Raw genomic sequence first — 18,352 nt, forward strand, 5'->3', positions numbered from 1 at the left:
ACTGAGTTTGTAAGCAACTTGGTGGGTCTCAATCCTGGTATTTTGTAATACTACAGAACACCCCCACTGGTTTCCTAATGCAATGAAGCTGTAATGAAAGCCACATGGAGAAAGGTGTGGTGTTTACTGCCCGCAACAGTGTGGGGCAAGGCTGGTCTCACACACAGACAGGCAGTGTGGCATGGTTCTGAATAGCTCCACAACTGCCAGCAATCATTTCCTTGGGCCAGATTGTTGCCATAGGGGGAAGTATTAGGGCTGCTCATAAATATTCTGGTTCACCTCTTTCCAGGCACACAACAGAATTACACTTCCTCAGCTCTCCCTCTAGAGTTAGGCATGGCCATGTAACTTGTTTTGGCCAATGAAATATGAGCAGAAATGAGCTATGTCCTTCCTATGTAAACTGACCTTTAAGGACTGCCATATCCTTTCTCTTGTCTTGGAAAATCATGGATGACTTTGAGACAGAGACTCCTTCATCCTGGTCCCTGAGGGTATCAGCAGTGATCAGAGACCCAAGTCAATCCATGTGGGAGTAGAGCAACAGCAAGAACTATAGCTGTTGTATTATAAACAATCAAGAATTAGAGGGCCAGGGATTTCGCTTAGTGGTTCTGCCGCCTGCCTCGCAGGCGCAAGGTCCCGAGTTCAATACCCGGTATCACACACACAAAAAAGAACTCAAGTTTTTAAATTACTGCAGCATAAGTTAACCTAGATGGTTGGCAAAGAAATTAGTATCAAAAGAAGGATGCTCCTGAAATAGAAACCTAAAATTTTGGTATTGGCTTAGGGGTCAGGCAAGGAAGCTATTCTGGGAAACAAGGGGAAGGGGGAGGTTGGTCACAATCCTTGCTGTGAATTGGTAAATATTTGGCAAAACTGACACCTGTGATAATTTGAAAGGGAGATAATACACCTAATGTACCTATAGCACTAGAGAACCAATTGAAAAATATGTTAATAGTGTATGCTAAGCATTGTTGGCTACATTAGGCAAAGTATACAAAAAGTACGAGTGTCTAAATATATCAAGCAATTTGCAAGCAGAAATGAAAGGGAATAGAGGGATTCCAGAAATTTGGTACTCTGCAAAGTTGGAAAAGCTAAGCTGATTTTTTAACCTCAAAAAAGAGGTATAAAAAATGAAAGGTTTTTGCAAAACAAAAGCCAAGTAAAATTCAGCATGCAATGAGTATCAAATTAAAGTTATGACTATCACCTACTATTTATACCTCTGAGTGGATTAATGTATGTCAGGATAATGATCCAACAAAGATCATGGCAGCCAGTTAAGTGTTTTCATTTAGAAAAAAATAGCTCAAGAAAAAGAGACAAAAGGTATAATTCTCCTACTGATGCCTGACAAGCTTAAGATACTTGATATTAAGAGAAAGACACAGAAACAAGAAAATAAAGAAATGAAGACAGTACAAGAAGTATATCTAGAAAAGAATGGCAGAGGCAGTTATTGGTATCTGTAGCTAATTGAAAGTAAATAAAGAGTTGAGAGAACTTAGCAGTCAAGAGAAATATCAGTCTGGATTTAAAAGAGACCATCCCTGCTCGAGACATAAAACAACCTCTGGATGCTCAACCATCTATAGGCAGACAGTAGGTGAGAAAGTCTTAAAATTGCTAAAGAAGGGATAATCTCAATGTCCACATCAGATGTGGCCAAGGAAGAAAAATAAATTCCCAGAAGGCTGAGCCCCAGTGGGATTTCAGAATTGCTACAGCCCTGTCTTCTGTTTGTCTCTCATTCTTTTCCTTTCCAAATGGGAGCATTTATTACAGTGTCTCTGTTCTCTCAGTGTTTGAATGGTGAGGGCAGAACAGATAATTTATTTTTTTCTTTTAAGTTCATGTCTTTCCAGATCAGAAAAGCCAGACTTGATTTAGAGGCACCATGTGCCATTCATAAACAGCTATAATTATATTTGAAAGCATTTTATACCTTGTAAAATATTTTCAAAATTTTGTTTCATCCTTACAGTAACTTTGAAAGGTAAATATCATTATTCTGATTTTGTAGATGAAGAAGCTATGGCTTAAAGATTAAATCACTTTGCAAGTTCCTCTATGAGTAGCAAAATATTGCATATTATGGTGATTTCTAATAACCAGTCTGATAAGAATTTTACACAATGAGGAAAATTTAAAATATGATTGAAGGAGAAGAAACATGGATAAAAACAAACAAAAGTATCTATTAGTCTAAGATGCTGCCTGGAAAAGAGCCCTGAGCAAGATACTGCATGAAGAATCTGACAGCCAGAAAGTAACACAGGGAGTATATTGCTGAGGGAATAGACTGGAGTTGCCCAGGAAATATGTTGCCAATAATGAAGTTTACTTTGGTGAGCTGATTAAGTGTAGGCCCTCACATCTCCCACATATAAAATAAAATGCAGTTGCTTTATGGGTTATTAAAAGAGGAACAACTTTGAGTAAGCCTGTTACTTCTGTTGTTCTCTCTGGAGGGAGGATGAAAAGATTCCTGCTCAATTTTCTTGGACAGTTGAAAATGTCAAACCAAACCTAGATGTTTTATTCTGGCTATGACAAGGTAGTTTGTATCCAGCTAACTCTCCCACCAAAAATAAATATAAAAGTGGTACCAAGATATATAAAATAAGTGCTTGAAGGCATGTAGGGCAACCAAAACAAGCAGAATATGAGGAACCACAGTCCTTAAGCATGTAAGATGAGTGACATATTTATCCCATTTTCTCTTTGAAGACATTCCCAAATTGTGTGTAACAGATCCAAATAGAAATCACAGTCTTACTGGGCTAAGGAGAGAGATTGGAGTTCATAACTGTCAAACTGTTTGGGATTTAATAGCCAAAATCCTAGAGCAAAGGTAATCAAAGGGAAGAACCCAAAAATCTGTATATAAGGACCATTTAAATCACTGGGAGACTCCTACCTTGTGAATGAACAACTCAAAGACTTCAAGAAATTCAACAAAAGACAGTAGCTGGAAGGTTGAAGATCTGACAAAGATTTCAAAAGCCACATGAGGCTGAGGAAAAAGGACTGAATTTCATGTCCTGGTAAGTTGAAAGGGCCCTAATAAACACCCCAAGATTTTAATGGAAACTTCAGAAGAACCAAACTCTAGTAGTAAGAACACTTGCCTAAGAGAAAAGACCAAATATATGGAGGAAGGAGAAAACCTTAACTAGACCAGACCCAACAGCATCTAAAATCTTTCCTTGATACATCAAGATAAGCTGCCAGTTCTCTGCTTGACAAAACAAAATTTAAAGCCTCTTGGGCCAGGGATTTAGCTCAGTGGTTCCTGCGCCTGCCTCGCAAGCACAAGGTCCCAAGTTTGATCCCCGGTACCATAAAAAAACAACAACACACACACACAAAATTTAAAGCCTCTTTTCAGGACAGCAACATCTAAAGCCTTTGCAATTTTCCATCTAAAATGACCAGCATGCAATAAAAATGATAAGATAGGTTTAAAAAAAAAGGACTGAATAATTATAAACAAAGAGAAAAAATAGAAAAATCCCACAGGTGACTCAAATAATGAAATTATCAGACAGGGACTTTAAAATAACTATGATTAATATTAAAAATAGAGGAAAACAATAACAGAATATTCTTTAGAATTATAGGATAATTTTACCAAAGTCCTAAATCTATTTTTAAAGGCAAGCAGAAATTTTAAAACTATGACAAAATTAATAATTTAATACATTGATGTATAGGAGATCATAAAAATGATGGGTGAAATAGAAGATAGTTTAGTAGCAAATATTCAAAATTACAAAGGGGGAAAATTATGAAAATACAGAGTAAAGGTTTAAAGGATATATGAAAATGGGGGGAAAAGTCTATCATTCATGAGGTAAGTGTCTCAGAAAGAGAGGAGAAAGGCAATTTTAGATAAATACTAAAAATTTTCCAAAACTGGTGAAATTTACCAAACTACATATTCAAAAAGTACTACAAAGTTTAGACTAGATAAATATAAAGAGGGCCGGGGATTTAGCTCAGTGGTTCTGCCACCTGCCTTGCAAGTGCAAGGTCCCAAGTTCAATCCCCAGTACCAAAAAATAAAAAATTTAAAAAAAGAAAATCATACCTGACACATCATAGTTATACTGCTGAAGTCAAAAAGGAAGAGAAAAATCTAAAAAGTAGCTTTAAAAAATAAGCCTTCAAAGGAGCAATAAGACTGATAAAGAGTAGAAGACAGGTGGGTCATAATTTTATTTTATTTTATTTTATTTTATTTTATTTTATTTTATTTATTTATTTATTTGGTACCGGGGATCAAACTTGGGTCCTTACACTTGCATAGCAGGCATTGAAACCACTGAGCTAAATCCCTGGCAAAATTTATCTCTTTTTTTGGTACTGGGGATTGAACTCGGGTCCTTGCACTTGCGCAGCAGGGGGCGAAACCACTGAGCTAAATCCCCGGCCCATAATTTTAAAATACTAAAAGAAAAATCCCTGTCAACCAATAATTTCATCACGAAAAGGGGGGGAAATCCAATAAATATCCCATTCAGATTCCTTGGAATGATAGATCTATGAAACTGTTCTGCATATGGGGGTTAGATGCAAGATGACTACTGATACTCTTCCTTAATATGGTGCTATTTGAACACAACATTCTGAAGTGAGAACCACTTGTTAGAAGTAATTTTCTGTATTTGTGTTAACAACAGAGCCATAGAATAACACTGTCCAATAGAAATATAATACAAACCACAAATGTAAGCCAAATAGATCATTTAAATTTTTCTGAGAGCCACATTTTCTAAAGTAAAAAAGAACAAGTAAAGCTCATTTTAGTGATATATTTCATTAACCCAATATATACAAAATATTTTCATTTCCACATAATCAGTGTAAAATTTTTTTACAGCTTTTGTGCTAAATCTTTGAAAGCTACATTTCAATTTGGACTGCTAATATTTCAAGCTCTCGGCAGCCTCATGTAGCTGCGGCTACCATATCAGACAACACCCATTAGGAGCTAAGGGATGAGCTTTAAAAAGTACAGATGCCAGTGCAGCTGTAATTAGGGTAAGGCAAGTGAGCCACTTACACTGAACTCAAAATTTAAGAGAGGAAATAAATCTCGGTAACAAATATAAACAATATGTTAACATAATATTTAAAATCAAAATTAATGCAAGAATTCATGATGAATAAAATATCCAAAATTTTAATAAAAACAAGATCCGATTACTGATTTCTTTCCTCCACCTCAGGCTCCAATATGGGTCAGCATGGCCCTGTGCCCAGGGCCCACTTGAGACCAAATAACCAGTACTTTTGGAGGTAGGATGCAGGCATGATATTTCAAAAGCATCCATATGATTCTAATGTGCAACCAGCATTAAGAGCAACTGCTGTAGTCCAGTGACTACCCTAATGCTCAGACCTCCTGACAAAAGTAGGGAGTTGCTAATTACTATCATGTAATTCTGGGATGTGCTTTCTTTCACCAAACCTCCAAATAGTTTTCATGTTTCAATACCCAGTGATGGGGAGCTCACATTTCTACTACTGGACAATTCTAAGGTCACTTCTTATTTGGAGAAAGCTGTTAAAAGATAATTTTCAAAAAATTATCATGTCATACAAATATAAAATAAACATGATAAAAATTTTATTTAATAGAGGTAACTAGACAGATGTTATAACTAGTTCAAAAGAGAATACAAAAATCAGACATCTGTATAGATAAGGCATATTGAAATGAATATGTAAATGGAAGCAAAATAGCTTTTTGTACAAGGGGAGCAGGAGATTGAATCAAATGAACCTTTATCAAACTAGACAGAATTTGCTTGTCTATCAGTTCCTTACAACTTACAGAGCTTTAAAATATCTCTCATAGAGCCCATCCGATAAGGCAGTAGGGTGTGCTGTTGACAACACATGATTTTTCCACTGGAGTACAAATTATTATCCACACAACAAATTCTTCCTTTTTTTTTTTTTTTTTTTTTTTTGCTACTGGAATTGAACTTAGGGTCTTCACACTAAGATACATATTCAACCCCTTTTTCTTTTTCTTTTTTTTTTTTTTGGTACCAGGGGTCCTTGCGCTTGCACAGCAGGAGGTGAAACCACTGAGCTAAATCCCCGGCCCCTTTTTTATTTTTTAAGACAAGGTCTCACTAAGTTGCTAAGTTTCCCAGGCTGAGCTCGAACTTGTGATCCTTCTACTAACTTTAGCCTTGCAAAGGGCTGGGATTACAGGTGTGCTCCTCTATGCCAGGCTACTGACTGAGCACTCATAACTGCACCAAGAAAGTGAGCTAAAACACCAAGAAAGTGAGCTAAAAGGCAGATTTCTTTTCAAGGATTCTTGAAAGGATGATACCCCTAAAAAATGTGGGGGGGCATTGTTTATTTGTGGTGTTGGTTATGGAAACTACAGACTGGCACATGCTAGGCAAGTGCTTTATGACTAAACCCTGAGAAGTGTCTGATTTAACAGGCACAGTAGAGGAGTCTGATACAGGTGTTCTGAAGAACGTATTCAAAAAACACTTCCATATTATGGAGAAGGCCTTTTCCAATGTGCTTCTTAAAATAGTTTAAGGTAGCTCTAGATTTCAATTTGAGTCCATTTTAGTACTCTTAGTGGAGAGTATTTTCTTTTTTAGAATATTTTCTTGTTTCCAGGATAATATGCTATTTTTTTTACTCAAATCTTACAGGACAGACAAGGAACTGTTTTTATATTATATGAACACCTGAAGAGAAAGAAGTTGGGCATGTTGTGAGTATGAAGTATCTATGAGATGTAATAAAAGCTAATAGATTATCACAACTAATGAGATGATTTTCATCAGTATGCTGGTTTATAGGAAGTCCATCTTGTTTTCTTTAGACCTTCAGGTAATTCGTAAAGTGACTTTAGATACGTTGGTCAGGGTTCATAAATATAATTATCCAAAAATCAATGGGTAGAGTGTACAGTATATCTGACATATTCCACTCAAGCTCATGCACATATAAGAGACAACAAGTCTGACTGATGGGGAACCAGCTCAGATGTCCCAGTTGTGAAGACAGTTGTTATTCTTGCATACTTAGAAAACTGCTCAAGTGATTTAGCAAGATGTCCCTCCAAAATGTAGGGCCAGGGCCAGCTTTGGCCCTGGTGCAGTCTTCTCAAGGTATGTGTGTATGGAGCACAGTCCTGTTGGAAGTCATGTCACCCTCATCAGTCCCTTTGAACTTATGATAATGTTCAGCTGTCTCTCCCTTTTGGAGCTAGAATGCGGCTATAATTTAATGAAGTGATTAAAGTCTTAAATACTTTTTAGCACCCAGGAACAGGACAACATGGATGTTTGAGTCCTCTGCTCCACTACCAACATGCAGAACTTCCTGGGTTTTATTAAGAAAGCTTCTTTATTAAGGGCTCTGTCATTTTGTTTTACTGCAGTAATAACAACAGAAATGAGGCATCCCTCCATCACAATCCAGCAAATATGCATGCATCTGATCTGCCCAGGTGTTCATATCTAGAATGGTAACAAAGCCACAGACATATCTAGGCATGGGTATGGAAGGAGCTGCCCTTTGCTTTCCAGTGATGTGCTGTTCCTCCGTTCCTTCTTTCCCCTCAGGCCCAAGCTACTGTGCTCTCTCCAAATTGTCACTATGATGCTAAGGCTATGTCAGGACATAGACCACGGGGCAGTTACTGTGATTAGGAGAACCAAGCAGTCAACCCAATTTAATGTTGGAGAGCTGTCCAGAAACTGGTATTTTCCAGAGCATGAATCCAATAAACAGGAAACAGTCATGGTCCAAGTATATTTCTAAACTCAGGAATTGAGACAAATGGGTTCATTAAGGACAAGAACTAGAAATCAGAACACAGAGATATGAACTCTGTCTTGCTAACATGAAAGGTAGCTGCAGAGGATGAGCTGGGCCGGGATTGGAACTAGACAAACCCTCTTGCACAGGGGATAAGGCTGAGAGGGGTGAGCTCCTTTCTGGTGATGGGAGAAGTGCAGCCAGGTAGGCCAAATCCAGACCCAGGATTCGGGTGCCTCCAGGACATCCCAAGATGCTAGCAGCTCACATTAGGAAAGTTCCAAGCACGAAGAGCAAAAGGACAATCTGATAGTTGGGAAGGAGGGTGACTAGGAGCTCAAAGAAAAGATTATGTTATGGTTATAACTAAAGCCACATGGAGTGACTGAATCATGGAGCGCTGTAGCTAAATGTGATTCTAGGAGGTGGGGCCTAGTGAGAAGAAGGTGGTTACTGGACTCAAGACCCGATAGTCCTGAATTCCTCCCTTTTCTGCTTCCTAGCTGTCATGATGTAAGCACCCTGTCCTCTCTTTAGGAAAGGTGAGGGGACTTCAAGAGGGGATGATTTTACAGACCAGATTTAGGGTTTGGCGTTTCTGGAATAACTTCATACTGACTCCATTTATTCTGGGATTTCTGGGAAATAATGGAGAAATTTCAAGAAAGAAAAAAATGAAGAAAATTCTAGAAATGAATGAACTACCAGGGAAGGGGGCAAGAAATCAAGTAGAGACCTGTGTCTCTGACTCTCTGTCTCCCCCCCACACACACAGGCATGCAGTGTCTGTCCTCTCACTCTTCCATAATTTCTTTTAAGAATGGATCTCTATTTTTAGTGTATATCTGAGAATCACCTAGAGGCTTGGTGAAACAACATACTCCTGGGCCCCAAAACCAAATATTCTGGTTTTGTTAATTCTGGGTGGATCCCAGGAACTTGTTGTCTTAAGAAGCACCCAGGGTCTAATACATACTGATCCCATGGTAAAGACAATACAAATTATTTTTCAAAACTAATGATTCTGAAATTGCCTTTGGCTATTATTTATTTTCTTAAAAGAAGAGATAATAATGTTTAGCAGCTACAAGGGGTAGGCCCTCCTCAGATTTTGGGAACGTAACGCAAAAAGTTCAGGGCTGGGAGATTTAGCTCAGTGGTGCCGCGCCTGCCTTGCCTGGCAAGTACAAAGTCCTGAGTTTGATCCCTGGTAGCAAAAAAAAAAAAAGAAGTTCAGAAGCACTGACTTAGTCCAGTTCCTTCATTTCAGAGAAAAAATGAAGATCCAGAGAATTTAAGTCAGTCAGTGGCAAGACAAAAAGCCCTGGTCTCCTGTCTTAGGGACTGGGCTGCTTTTCATGCCACCCTGAACCAAGGGAAAGCCTGTGAGGCTGGAAGGCAGACATCCATGAGGGCCCAAGCCCTAGGCTCTAAGGGGACTTACTTTATAGATAACAACTGGGGAAGAAGTAGGCCTACAGTTTTTTACAGCTGCCTTAAGGAGACTCTCTTTATATTCACCCCTCATGACAAAACAATTTTTAAAATTTAATCCTTTTGATTAACCTTTTTTCCCTTTTAATAAAAAAAGTTTTTTAAAAAGTTAGGAAAGTACCCCCGAGTTTTGTTTCCAAGTTAAAACATACAACAATCTAGTTGTTTGGGAATATTCATGGACCACAGCATAATGCTACAGGATGGTTTTGTCTCTGAAACTGTAAAGTGAGTGTGCGGCTTTATAAAGATGTTGTTCATGAATGGGACACACTGTCCTGGAACCTGAGTGGGGGCAGTTCATTTGGAATAAAAAATAAACCCAGACAAAAGTCTTTGGGCCGGTTGTGGTGGCACATACCTATAATCCTAGCACTTGGGAGGCTGAGGCAGGATTGCTGCAAATTCGAGGCAAGCCTGGACTACATAGTGAGTTTAAGGCTAACCTGAACTACATAGTGAGACTCTGTCTCAACCCCTCCCCCCAAAAAAAGTCTTGAGTAAATACAGGGAGCAAATGTCTCTATAGCAACAATTCTGTTTAACTAACATAGTTTGCAAAATGAGCTAATACTACTGTCCTACCTCAGTAGTATCCTTTTGCTAGAAATGACTGAGCCTATTGCTATATCCTGCTAAGTTGATTAATAAAAAATATTTATTACACAAATCCTTTTTGTTGACAAGTTAAAATGGAGCCTCATCTTTCATATCTCCCTGAAGATTGCCACCTTGTGAGATTGAAAATACTCATTAAATTCCATCATCAGCCGCACAAATGAGAGGCCCATTGTTTTTAAGCATGTGAGGGGATTCATTGCTAAACTCATTTGTTTGGATATCATTAACAGAACAATCGGTGTGGATCTCCAGGGGGTCCTCATGACCTTTGCTCACAATCTCTTCATCATCCATCAAGAAATATCAGCACCTAATATGCAAGGCGAGACCAATTTTAAGGTGAGGTGTTAATTAACTAACGATCCTGCTTAATTTCTATACAAGGGCTGAAAATACCTCATGCTGTATTGTAAACAAGTGCTAAACCATCTTTTTTTTTTTTTAATTGTAAGCAGTACATATTTTACGTTGTGCAGGGTCAATATTGTAAGGTTCCCATTGAACCCATTAGTTAAATTTAATAGTTTGAAACTTTTTCTTTGAAACACAGCAGACTTGCTTTAACTTGCTGCCACCTCAAATCCAAGCTCAAGAGACAACAGAGCTTTCTGATGTTGGAGGTGATGCTGAAATATCACAATAGAGCCAAAATAGAGACTGTCACAACCAAAATTTGAGAATGTAATTTATCTGTATTTGAGATACTACAATGTCTAGCTAGTGATTAATGGGGAGCCTCAGTTTTTAGAGCCAGAGAAGTTCTGAGGCCTAAAAAGACGATATGTATTAAACAGAAGCAGAAGAAAATCTCAGAATGTATGTGGACCATCTGTTTCACCTCACTATTCCAAAGTAGGGTGGATGTTTCACTGGTAACCTTCTGAATCTTCCATATGGCCTCTAAAGATATTGCAGTTGTATGTAATTCACTAGATGTTTCCAAATTCTAAAATACAGGAGCAAGGCCTGTACAGGAGATTTGAGACACTAGCTGAACAGAGATAATGGCTTGGTATTGATCAGCAAGATCTGATTTGCAGCCCAGGCCTCCATTATGTTTGAACAGGTCAAGTAACTCAAAGGACTCACGTGGAAAGCACATATGATTTTTCTCTTAAACAGAAAGCCCAATATAACTTGATGAAAATATGATTTTTATTACATTTTTATCTCAAGCTAGGGCCAGACCCCTTTAGTAACAATAACAATGACAACAATGCTTTACTTTTCAAAGGGATTATAAGAAATGGGAGAATGTCCATTTCTTTTTCTGCAACATGACTGAAAAGATTCCATGAAAATAGACCAGTGTTACATCAATATTTGCTAGTACTAAGGGATGTGTGGTGATTTGGACATGGTTTGAGTGTGTCCCCCAAAGGTTCATGTGTTGGAAGCTTAGTCTCCAGGGTGGCAATGTGAAAGGTGATGGAACATTGAAGAGGTGGAGCCCAATGGGAAGTCACTGGCATCACCCTCCAAAGAGAATGGAGTGGTTCTCATAAGACACTGTTCAGTTGTTCAAGAATGCTGTTATAAAAGAGGATGAGTGGCCTCTCCTAGCTCTCTGTTTTCCTGTCTCATTATGAGATTTCTCCCTCTTGAATGAGATCCTACCATACCATCTGACATGATGTGATGAAGCCCAAGGAACACTCACTCAAAGCCAAATTGATGGGACTACCCAATCTTAACAGAAGTCCAATATTGATACATTGCAAACATAAAACTTCAGTGAAAAAAATTAAAGAAGACCTAAATAAATAGGAGGATATTCTGTTCATAGAGTGGAAGTTTCAATATTAAGATTGCAATCCTCCTCAAACTGATCTATAGATTCAGAGCAATTCCTATCAAAATTCCATCTGGCTTTTTTGTAGAATTTGACAAGATGATCCTAAAATTTGTGTGGAAGGGCATGGGACTCAACCTATGGGCAGGGGAGACTCACTTTTCTCAATTTCAAAATTCACTACAAAGCTACAATAATCAAGAAAGTGTGGTATTGACATAAAAATAGACATACACTAGACTTGAGAGACCAGAAATAAAACCAAATATTATGATGAATTGATTTTTCAATAAGGGTGCCAAAGTAATTCAGTGGGAGCAAGAATGGTCTTTTTAATAAAAGAGGCTGGAACAAATAGGTATCCATACACACATAATAAAGTTGGACACCATAAACAAAAGTTAAATCAAAATGGATCAAAGACCTAAATGTAAGAACTAAAACTATACAACACTTGGAAGAAAACACAGGTGTAAGTCTTCATGACTTTAGATTAGCAATGGTTTCTTAGATATAATACCTAAAGCATAAACAACCTAAGTGAAAATAGATAAATTAGACTTAATCAAAATGAAAAGCTTCTGGGCACTGGGAATATAGCTTAGTGGTCAAGTGCTTTCCTAGCACATGTAAGCTCAGCCCCTAGCACCTCAAAACAAAATTAAAACAGAAATAGGTGAATTCTATTATATGAATATTCATGTAATGGAATACTATTCAGCGATAAAAAAGTGATGAAGTAGTGATGATCTGTGCTATAATATGGATGAACATTGAAAATGTTATGCTAAGTGAAAGAAGCCACTCACACAAGGACAAATATTTTTTATGATTCTATATATACAAAATGCATAGGGTAGGCAAATCCACAGAGACAGAAGGTAGGTTAATGATTGCCAGAGGCTGAGGGAGAAGGGGAAATGGGGAACAGGGTTTCTATTTGGGGTGATGAAGATGTTCTGGAATTACATAGTTGTGCTGGTTGTCTGTGAATATACTAAATACCACTGACTTGCACATTTTTGAGGAGTGAATTTTATGATATGTGAATTATACCTCAATTTAAAGTGAATTAATTAAATTAATTAATTAATGCAGTTCAGCATAGAATACTTGCCTAGCAAGGTCCTGAGTTTGATTCCCAAAAACTAATTAATTCACTAAAAATGAAAAGCTGTCATTCTTTTATCTCAGAAACCAATGGAAATAAACCTTCTCAGCTTACCAACCCTCACTTGAGGATGACTAGGCCAGAACTTATCTGTAGTGAAGAGCCTATATGTTTTTTTCTGACATATCAGGGATCAATGCCTTTTTAAAATGCAGAAAAATTGAATCACTAGAAAAATGAAAAAATTAAAGAAGTACAGTATAGCTCATTGTCTACATTTTTAGACTTAGCATAAGAATTCTAGTAAGATTTCCACATTTTAAAAATTCACTTTAGCAATAATTTATAATGGTAACCAATAATTTATAGATGGGCACCAGTCAATGAAACAAACTTTGTGCAGAATTGGTCTGAATCATACTAAACTCCAAAAAGGAACAAGTTCTTGGGAGGAGAGGGTTTGTAACAGGTCTTTAAATAATGAATATTATTTTATTGTTATTTACAGACCACCATTGATGATATCAAAACCATTCTAGGAGTAACAAGGGAAAACAAAATGAGATTTGAAGAAGAACTACAGTCCAAAGATGATAAAAACCTCTCTAAGGCTGATAAATGATCCTGAAACACATTACAATTTGGGAATCCCAGTCTGGAGAAAGAAAGGGCAATATTTCTTCTGGTATTAGGAATAAAAGTGGTGGTGGGTGGAATGAATTTGTTTTGTTTGCTAAAATGTGAATCAGAACAGGTTATAATGGTTTACTTTTTTAAAAAAATGTATTAAAATGTATTAAGAGCTTATTTTACTCATTAAACCAAAACTTAGGGGTGTTTTCACTCAATAATGTTAAATAATCCCTTCCTCTTCCCAAACTTTGGAAAAATAATCTGATAAAAAACAAATTTACAACTTTTACCCTTATCACTTCTACATATACTTCTCTATAAGCTTCAGGATTATGAAGCTCTTGTTTTTTTAATGTTTTGTAAAGTTTTCTCCTATTTCTATGAGTAACTTACTGCATTTAAAACATTGAATGAAGGCCGAGTTACTATTTGTCAAAATACAAATGTCCTTTTTTCTAAGAAACTTCTATTTATATGAAATTTTAAATGACTCTTTATCATTCTCTGTATGTTTATTGTACCCAGCCTCTATTGTTTGTTGCTATTGTCTTTCTTCAAGAAGTGGAAAAAGCCAACATCTAGTTAACCAAAGCATCAGAATGTGTCTAGGTGGCAGTATCTGCTCTTAGTTTAAGATGCAGTGTAACTCAAGCCTCTAGCTTGAATAAACGTTTGTCTTTTTCTAGTTCTCCATTTAATATAGCAGTAGGATTTTTACAAGCTGGATTCAACTGTACTTTTTAAAGGGCGAACTGTTAATGTTATTCAATGCTGACACCAACCCTTGGCATTTGCTTTATAATTGTCCAAACTATTTCTACATCAGCTTTACTGAAGAGTGAAATATGCAAGGTGCAGCACCAAATCACATATGATATAAAGAAAAACATATCTATGAAAAAAACTTGAATGTATTGGAAAATGAATATTTTTTAAACTATGGAATTTTACTAAATTTTTAACTGCTTCAGCCACAGGGTAAGAATTTCTGCAATAAAAATTAACAGTTCTCTGTGTGTCAGATTTTGTTTTGCCATAGTTGGAAATACATTAATTAGCCAGGTTTCCCGCCTGTGCTAGGTGCAAGGATGACCTCTTTTTCTTGCCAGATTTCTCCAATCCATATGAGGGGCCTATTGTCCAGACACTTGACGGATAGGAAGTACTACATGCCCGTTAGAGTCGAGCCTCTATTGAAGCCAGAGCAACATAAGGTCCAAGAGACTCATTAGTTCACTGGCACAGTCGTGTCCTGAGAGTAAATGAAACCCTCTGTCTCCTTATGGCTCTCATCTGCTCTGGACATTAAAAGAAAACTGTCTCCATTTTGTTCAGCACAGCAGTGGATCATTCACATGGCAAAAAAAACCCCACTTACTGGTACAAAACTATTAAATCCATCAGGGAAGTTTTGTATGTGGATTTTGATTAGCACTCCTGAGCCTCAAGCTGCTGGCAAAACAAGTTCACTCTCCTGTACCATTTTTTTTACCCACATGATTGGTTTCTCAAACAATGCTGTTTGTCTCCTTTGCAAACATCATTACCATATACCACAGAATGCCTGTTTCCAAACCCAGGCCTTCTATCCAGATTCAGATTCCTTAGAAAGTGATTGGGAGTAAGGTTCTTTGCCTAAACACCTACAGCTTCAAAATGAAAGATGAAAAATTAGTATAATAAAACAATCTCATCATGTAATTAAGTGGAAGAAACCAGAGGACCAGATTAAATTAGTGAAATGTTTTAATTACAGAACATTTGAAAAGAAGCATAGACCACTACCTTTTCGCACATATATGTTACAAAGATACTGTGCTACTGGTAAATTAAATTAAGTTGGAAACATTATATATGCACAATGTCTATAGTATCCCAAACACAATTTGGTCAAGATGAATTACAGAGTTTTTGCTATTCTAAAATAGGAAACTGATGGGGCCAGGGATTTAGCTCAGTGGTTTTGCCGACTGCTGTGCAAGTGCAAGGACCCGAGTTCAATCCCTGGTACCAAAAAAAAAATTAAAAAAATAAAAAAATAAAATAGGAAACTGAAATCTTTGTTGGTTACAGGATTCCTGGAAAATGATGTGTCATTTTTTAGGAAATTTTGGGAAAACATATGAATTGAATAGTTAAGCTACCTTTGTATGAGAGATGATCCACTATTTAATGATGAATCTTTGCAAAGTTTGGAGAAGCAAACTATATTATTTAGGAGAACATAATAGGAAAAGTATCTCCTTTAGTGTATTACTCATTTTACACTAACTTTAGTAAAACCAACTAGAATATTAAATGGCAGACAACCTGTGCTGTCTACCTCCATAGCTACCTACCTTCCACTATCTATTTATACTGTATTTACCACTTATTAACACTTGCTAGGGGCTAGGTATGTACTATGCTAGCTTTATGTATTTTATCTTATTGCATCTTTCCAACAAATCCATGCAGGTAGATACTACTACTATCCTCATTTTACATGGGAGGAAGTTAAGTTTTAGTATCTTACCCCATACTTTAGGCTAACTGAAAATAATTTTTGGGTTTCCTCTCTTTTGCCATATATTCTAGTATGTTGTACAAAAATTCAAGTCAGTTTCACTTGTCCTAGATCATACAAGGAGTTCTCTCTGTTCTATAACAAAGTCTTGTGGGTTGCTTAAATAGGGAAAAATGGCTTAATTTACACACACCTCCTGCTAATAAAATTGACTTGTGTGATTGGTAACATAGTAGGACATTGCAATTTTGTGATCCAATAAATCGGTAGAAGATAAAGTGGTGTCCCTAGAATTTTCCAATGGTGAGGGGTGTGTAAGACTAGTAAAGGAACACCACAGGAAAGTACAGAAGTCTGGAAGCTGGGAAGTCATGTCCCAGTTTTGAGAAATGGATATGAGATCAAGAAACCCTGGGGCTGGGGATTTAGCTCAGTGGTTTTGCAGCCTGCTGCACAAGCTCAAGAACCCGAGTTCGATCCCTGGTACCAAAAAAAAAAAAACCCTGGAAGGGTTAGAAGAGGGCTCTTTACAAGATGTAGAATAACCAAGGAGAAGTTTGGGGTACCTTATTTCAGCTATGTCATTCTAACAATCGCAAGCATTCTATTTTTCAGGTATAAAAATATGTATTTTTATCATAAGTAATATATTAGCAACCATCTTATAGCTCTCACAATTAATAATCATTTGTATTCGTCTGGCACCTTTCTTCTAAAGAGCTCAAAGCACTTTACATTTGTTATCTCATTAATTCCCAACACTGTCCCTGTGGGGAAGGTAATAAGTATTTTAACATTTAAATGTTTATCTTTCAAAATTTCTCAAGCATACTTTAATTATATTTCCAAAAATGTAAATGTTCATTAGTTTTATTTTACTGTTCCTCTAGCTTTAATGTGCCTAACACATTTGCTCAACTCTTCAAATGGCCTAATCAGAGCAAATCTTACTTGGAAAACTATAAATTAAGTTCCCAAGATAATGTGAGGGTAGAAACTGGGGAAGGGAGGAAATGTTTGCTGGAAGTTTAGTCCAACCCCTTTTCAGGTGCAAACACAATGTGCTGTGGCTTTTCTGTATCTTTCCTTATCCCATTTATTATGGGCTGGATATGGTGTGAGTAGGCCCCCAAAGGTTCATGTGCTGGGGTCTTGGTCAACAATAGAGAGGTAGGTGGTGGCCCTTTAAGAGGCAGGCCCGGCTGGAGGGTAATTAGTCCTGGGGGCACTGCCCCTAGAAAGGATTAATATAGTTCTCCACAGGATTAGTTCTTGCAAGAGTGGATGGTTATAAAACAAGGCCACTCCCATGTGCTCAACCTCTTCTGAACATGGTTGTTTCCTTTTTCAGTTCTCTTGACATGTTATGACACAGCCAAGCAGGCCCTAGCCAGCTGCTGGGACCATATTTGGTTCTTAAGCTAAACAAATGTCTCTTCTTTATAAATAACCCAGCCTCAGTGATACTGTACAAAAACACAAAATGGACTAAGACACCATTCCGAGGTAACACAGAAGGGTCAGGACTGTGTCTACGGAGCCTGAGGCTAACTGAGCTTCTATTTATATGATTGTTTTATTAGTGATTTCATCAACATGGAACAGAAAGCTGATGCATTCTAGTGGGAGTTACCTCCCAAAGAGTTACTGAACAATAATGGACAGGAACTCATCTCCATAGCCCTCCCTCCCTCTGGTCCGGGCAATACCTTCAATTTTCTACACAGAAAAATGGCAGACAGTATACCTGCTCCTTAGGGAAGCAGTGGAGATTAATTGCCAATGTTGGGAGAGTGTTTCAAAGATGAAGCATTCTACATAAATGTTTAAATATTATCATTACATTGCTACTTCAAATGGAAGTTCTAACTTTGAAATGTGATTATATACTTTCCAGAAAAAAAAAAACCTTCATAACCACATATATAGGTTTATTTTTCACTCTAACAGTCTAACTCATGGTTGTGAAACTTTATTACTCTTGATGGAGGGCCTTGGCTTTTATTAGTTTTAAACTGCTGGTTTCTGGGGTATTTATGTAAATGAGGAAAAGATAACAAAACAGTAAATAATAAGCATGTCCCTGCTGTTTAAAAATGTTGGTAAAAACAACTTTTGTTTTTTCTTATAAGACCCTAAACATAGCACAGAAAATACAGCTTTGGGATCAATGCATAAAATAGGAATTGGGGTTTTGTTTTGGGGTTTTTTGGCTTTTTCTTGCTTTTGATAGTGCCCCCCACAGCATGTCTTTATCATTCTGAAAACATTTTGTTTTCATTTCTATAACTGTACATATTTATGTGTGTGATATGATGGATATCTTCACTATGTTGATGTGCAAATGGTTTCTTGGGTGCATACGTATGTC

The 18,352-nt window shown here is 37.1% G+C and overlaps 1 protein-coding gene and 1 long non-coding RNA gene across 2 annotated transcripts in view; one reads left to right on the forward strand and one right to left on the reverse strand.

Moving 5' to 3' along the window:
- Nucleotides 1-14,481, forward strand: part of Iqch (IQ motif containing H) — a 185,722-nt gene extending 171,241 nt beyond the window's left edge. The window contains 3 exon segments of the mRNA XM_087198955.1: nucleotides 6,711-6,772; nucleotides 10,170-10,278; nucleotides 13,351-14,481. Coding sequence (XP_087055081.1) covers nucleotides 6,711-6,772; nucleotides 10,170-10,278; nucleotides 13,351-13,464 — 285 coding nt within the window. The 3' untranslated portion in view covers nucleotides 13,465-14,481.
- Nucleotides 1-18,352, reverse strand: part of LOC106010343 (uncharacterized) — a 196,337-nt gene that overhangs the window by 162,433 nt on the left and 15,552 nt on the right. The gene's annotated exons all lie outside the window — the stretch shown is intronic.

Source organism: Heterocephalus glaber, unplaced genomic scaffold (assembly GCF_053883595.1).
Source record: "Heterocephalus glaber isolate CG9 unplaced genomic scaffold, H.glaber_assembly_v1.0 deba00001689, whole genome shotgun sequence".
NCBI classification, from domain to species: Eukaryota; Metazoa; Chordata; class Mammalia; order Rodentia; family Bathyergidae; genus Heterocephalus; species Heterocephalus glaber.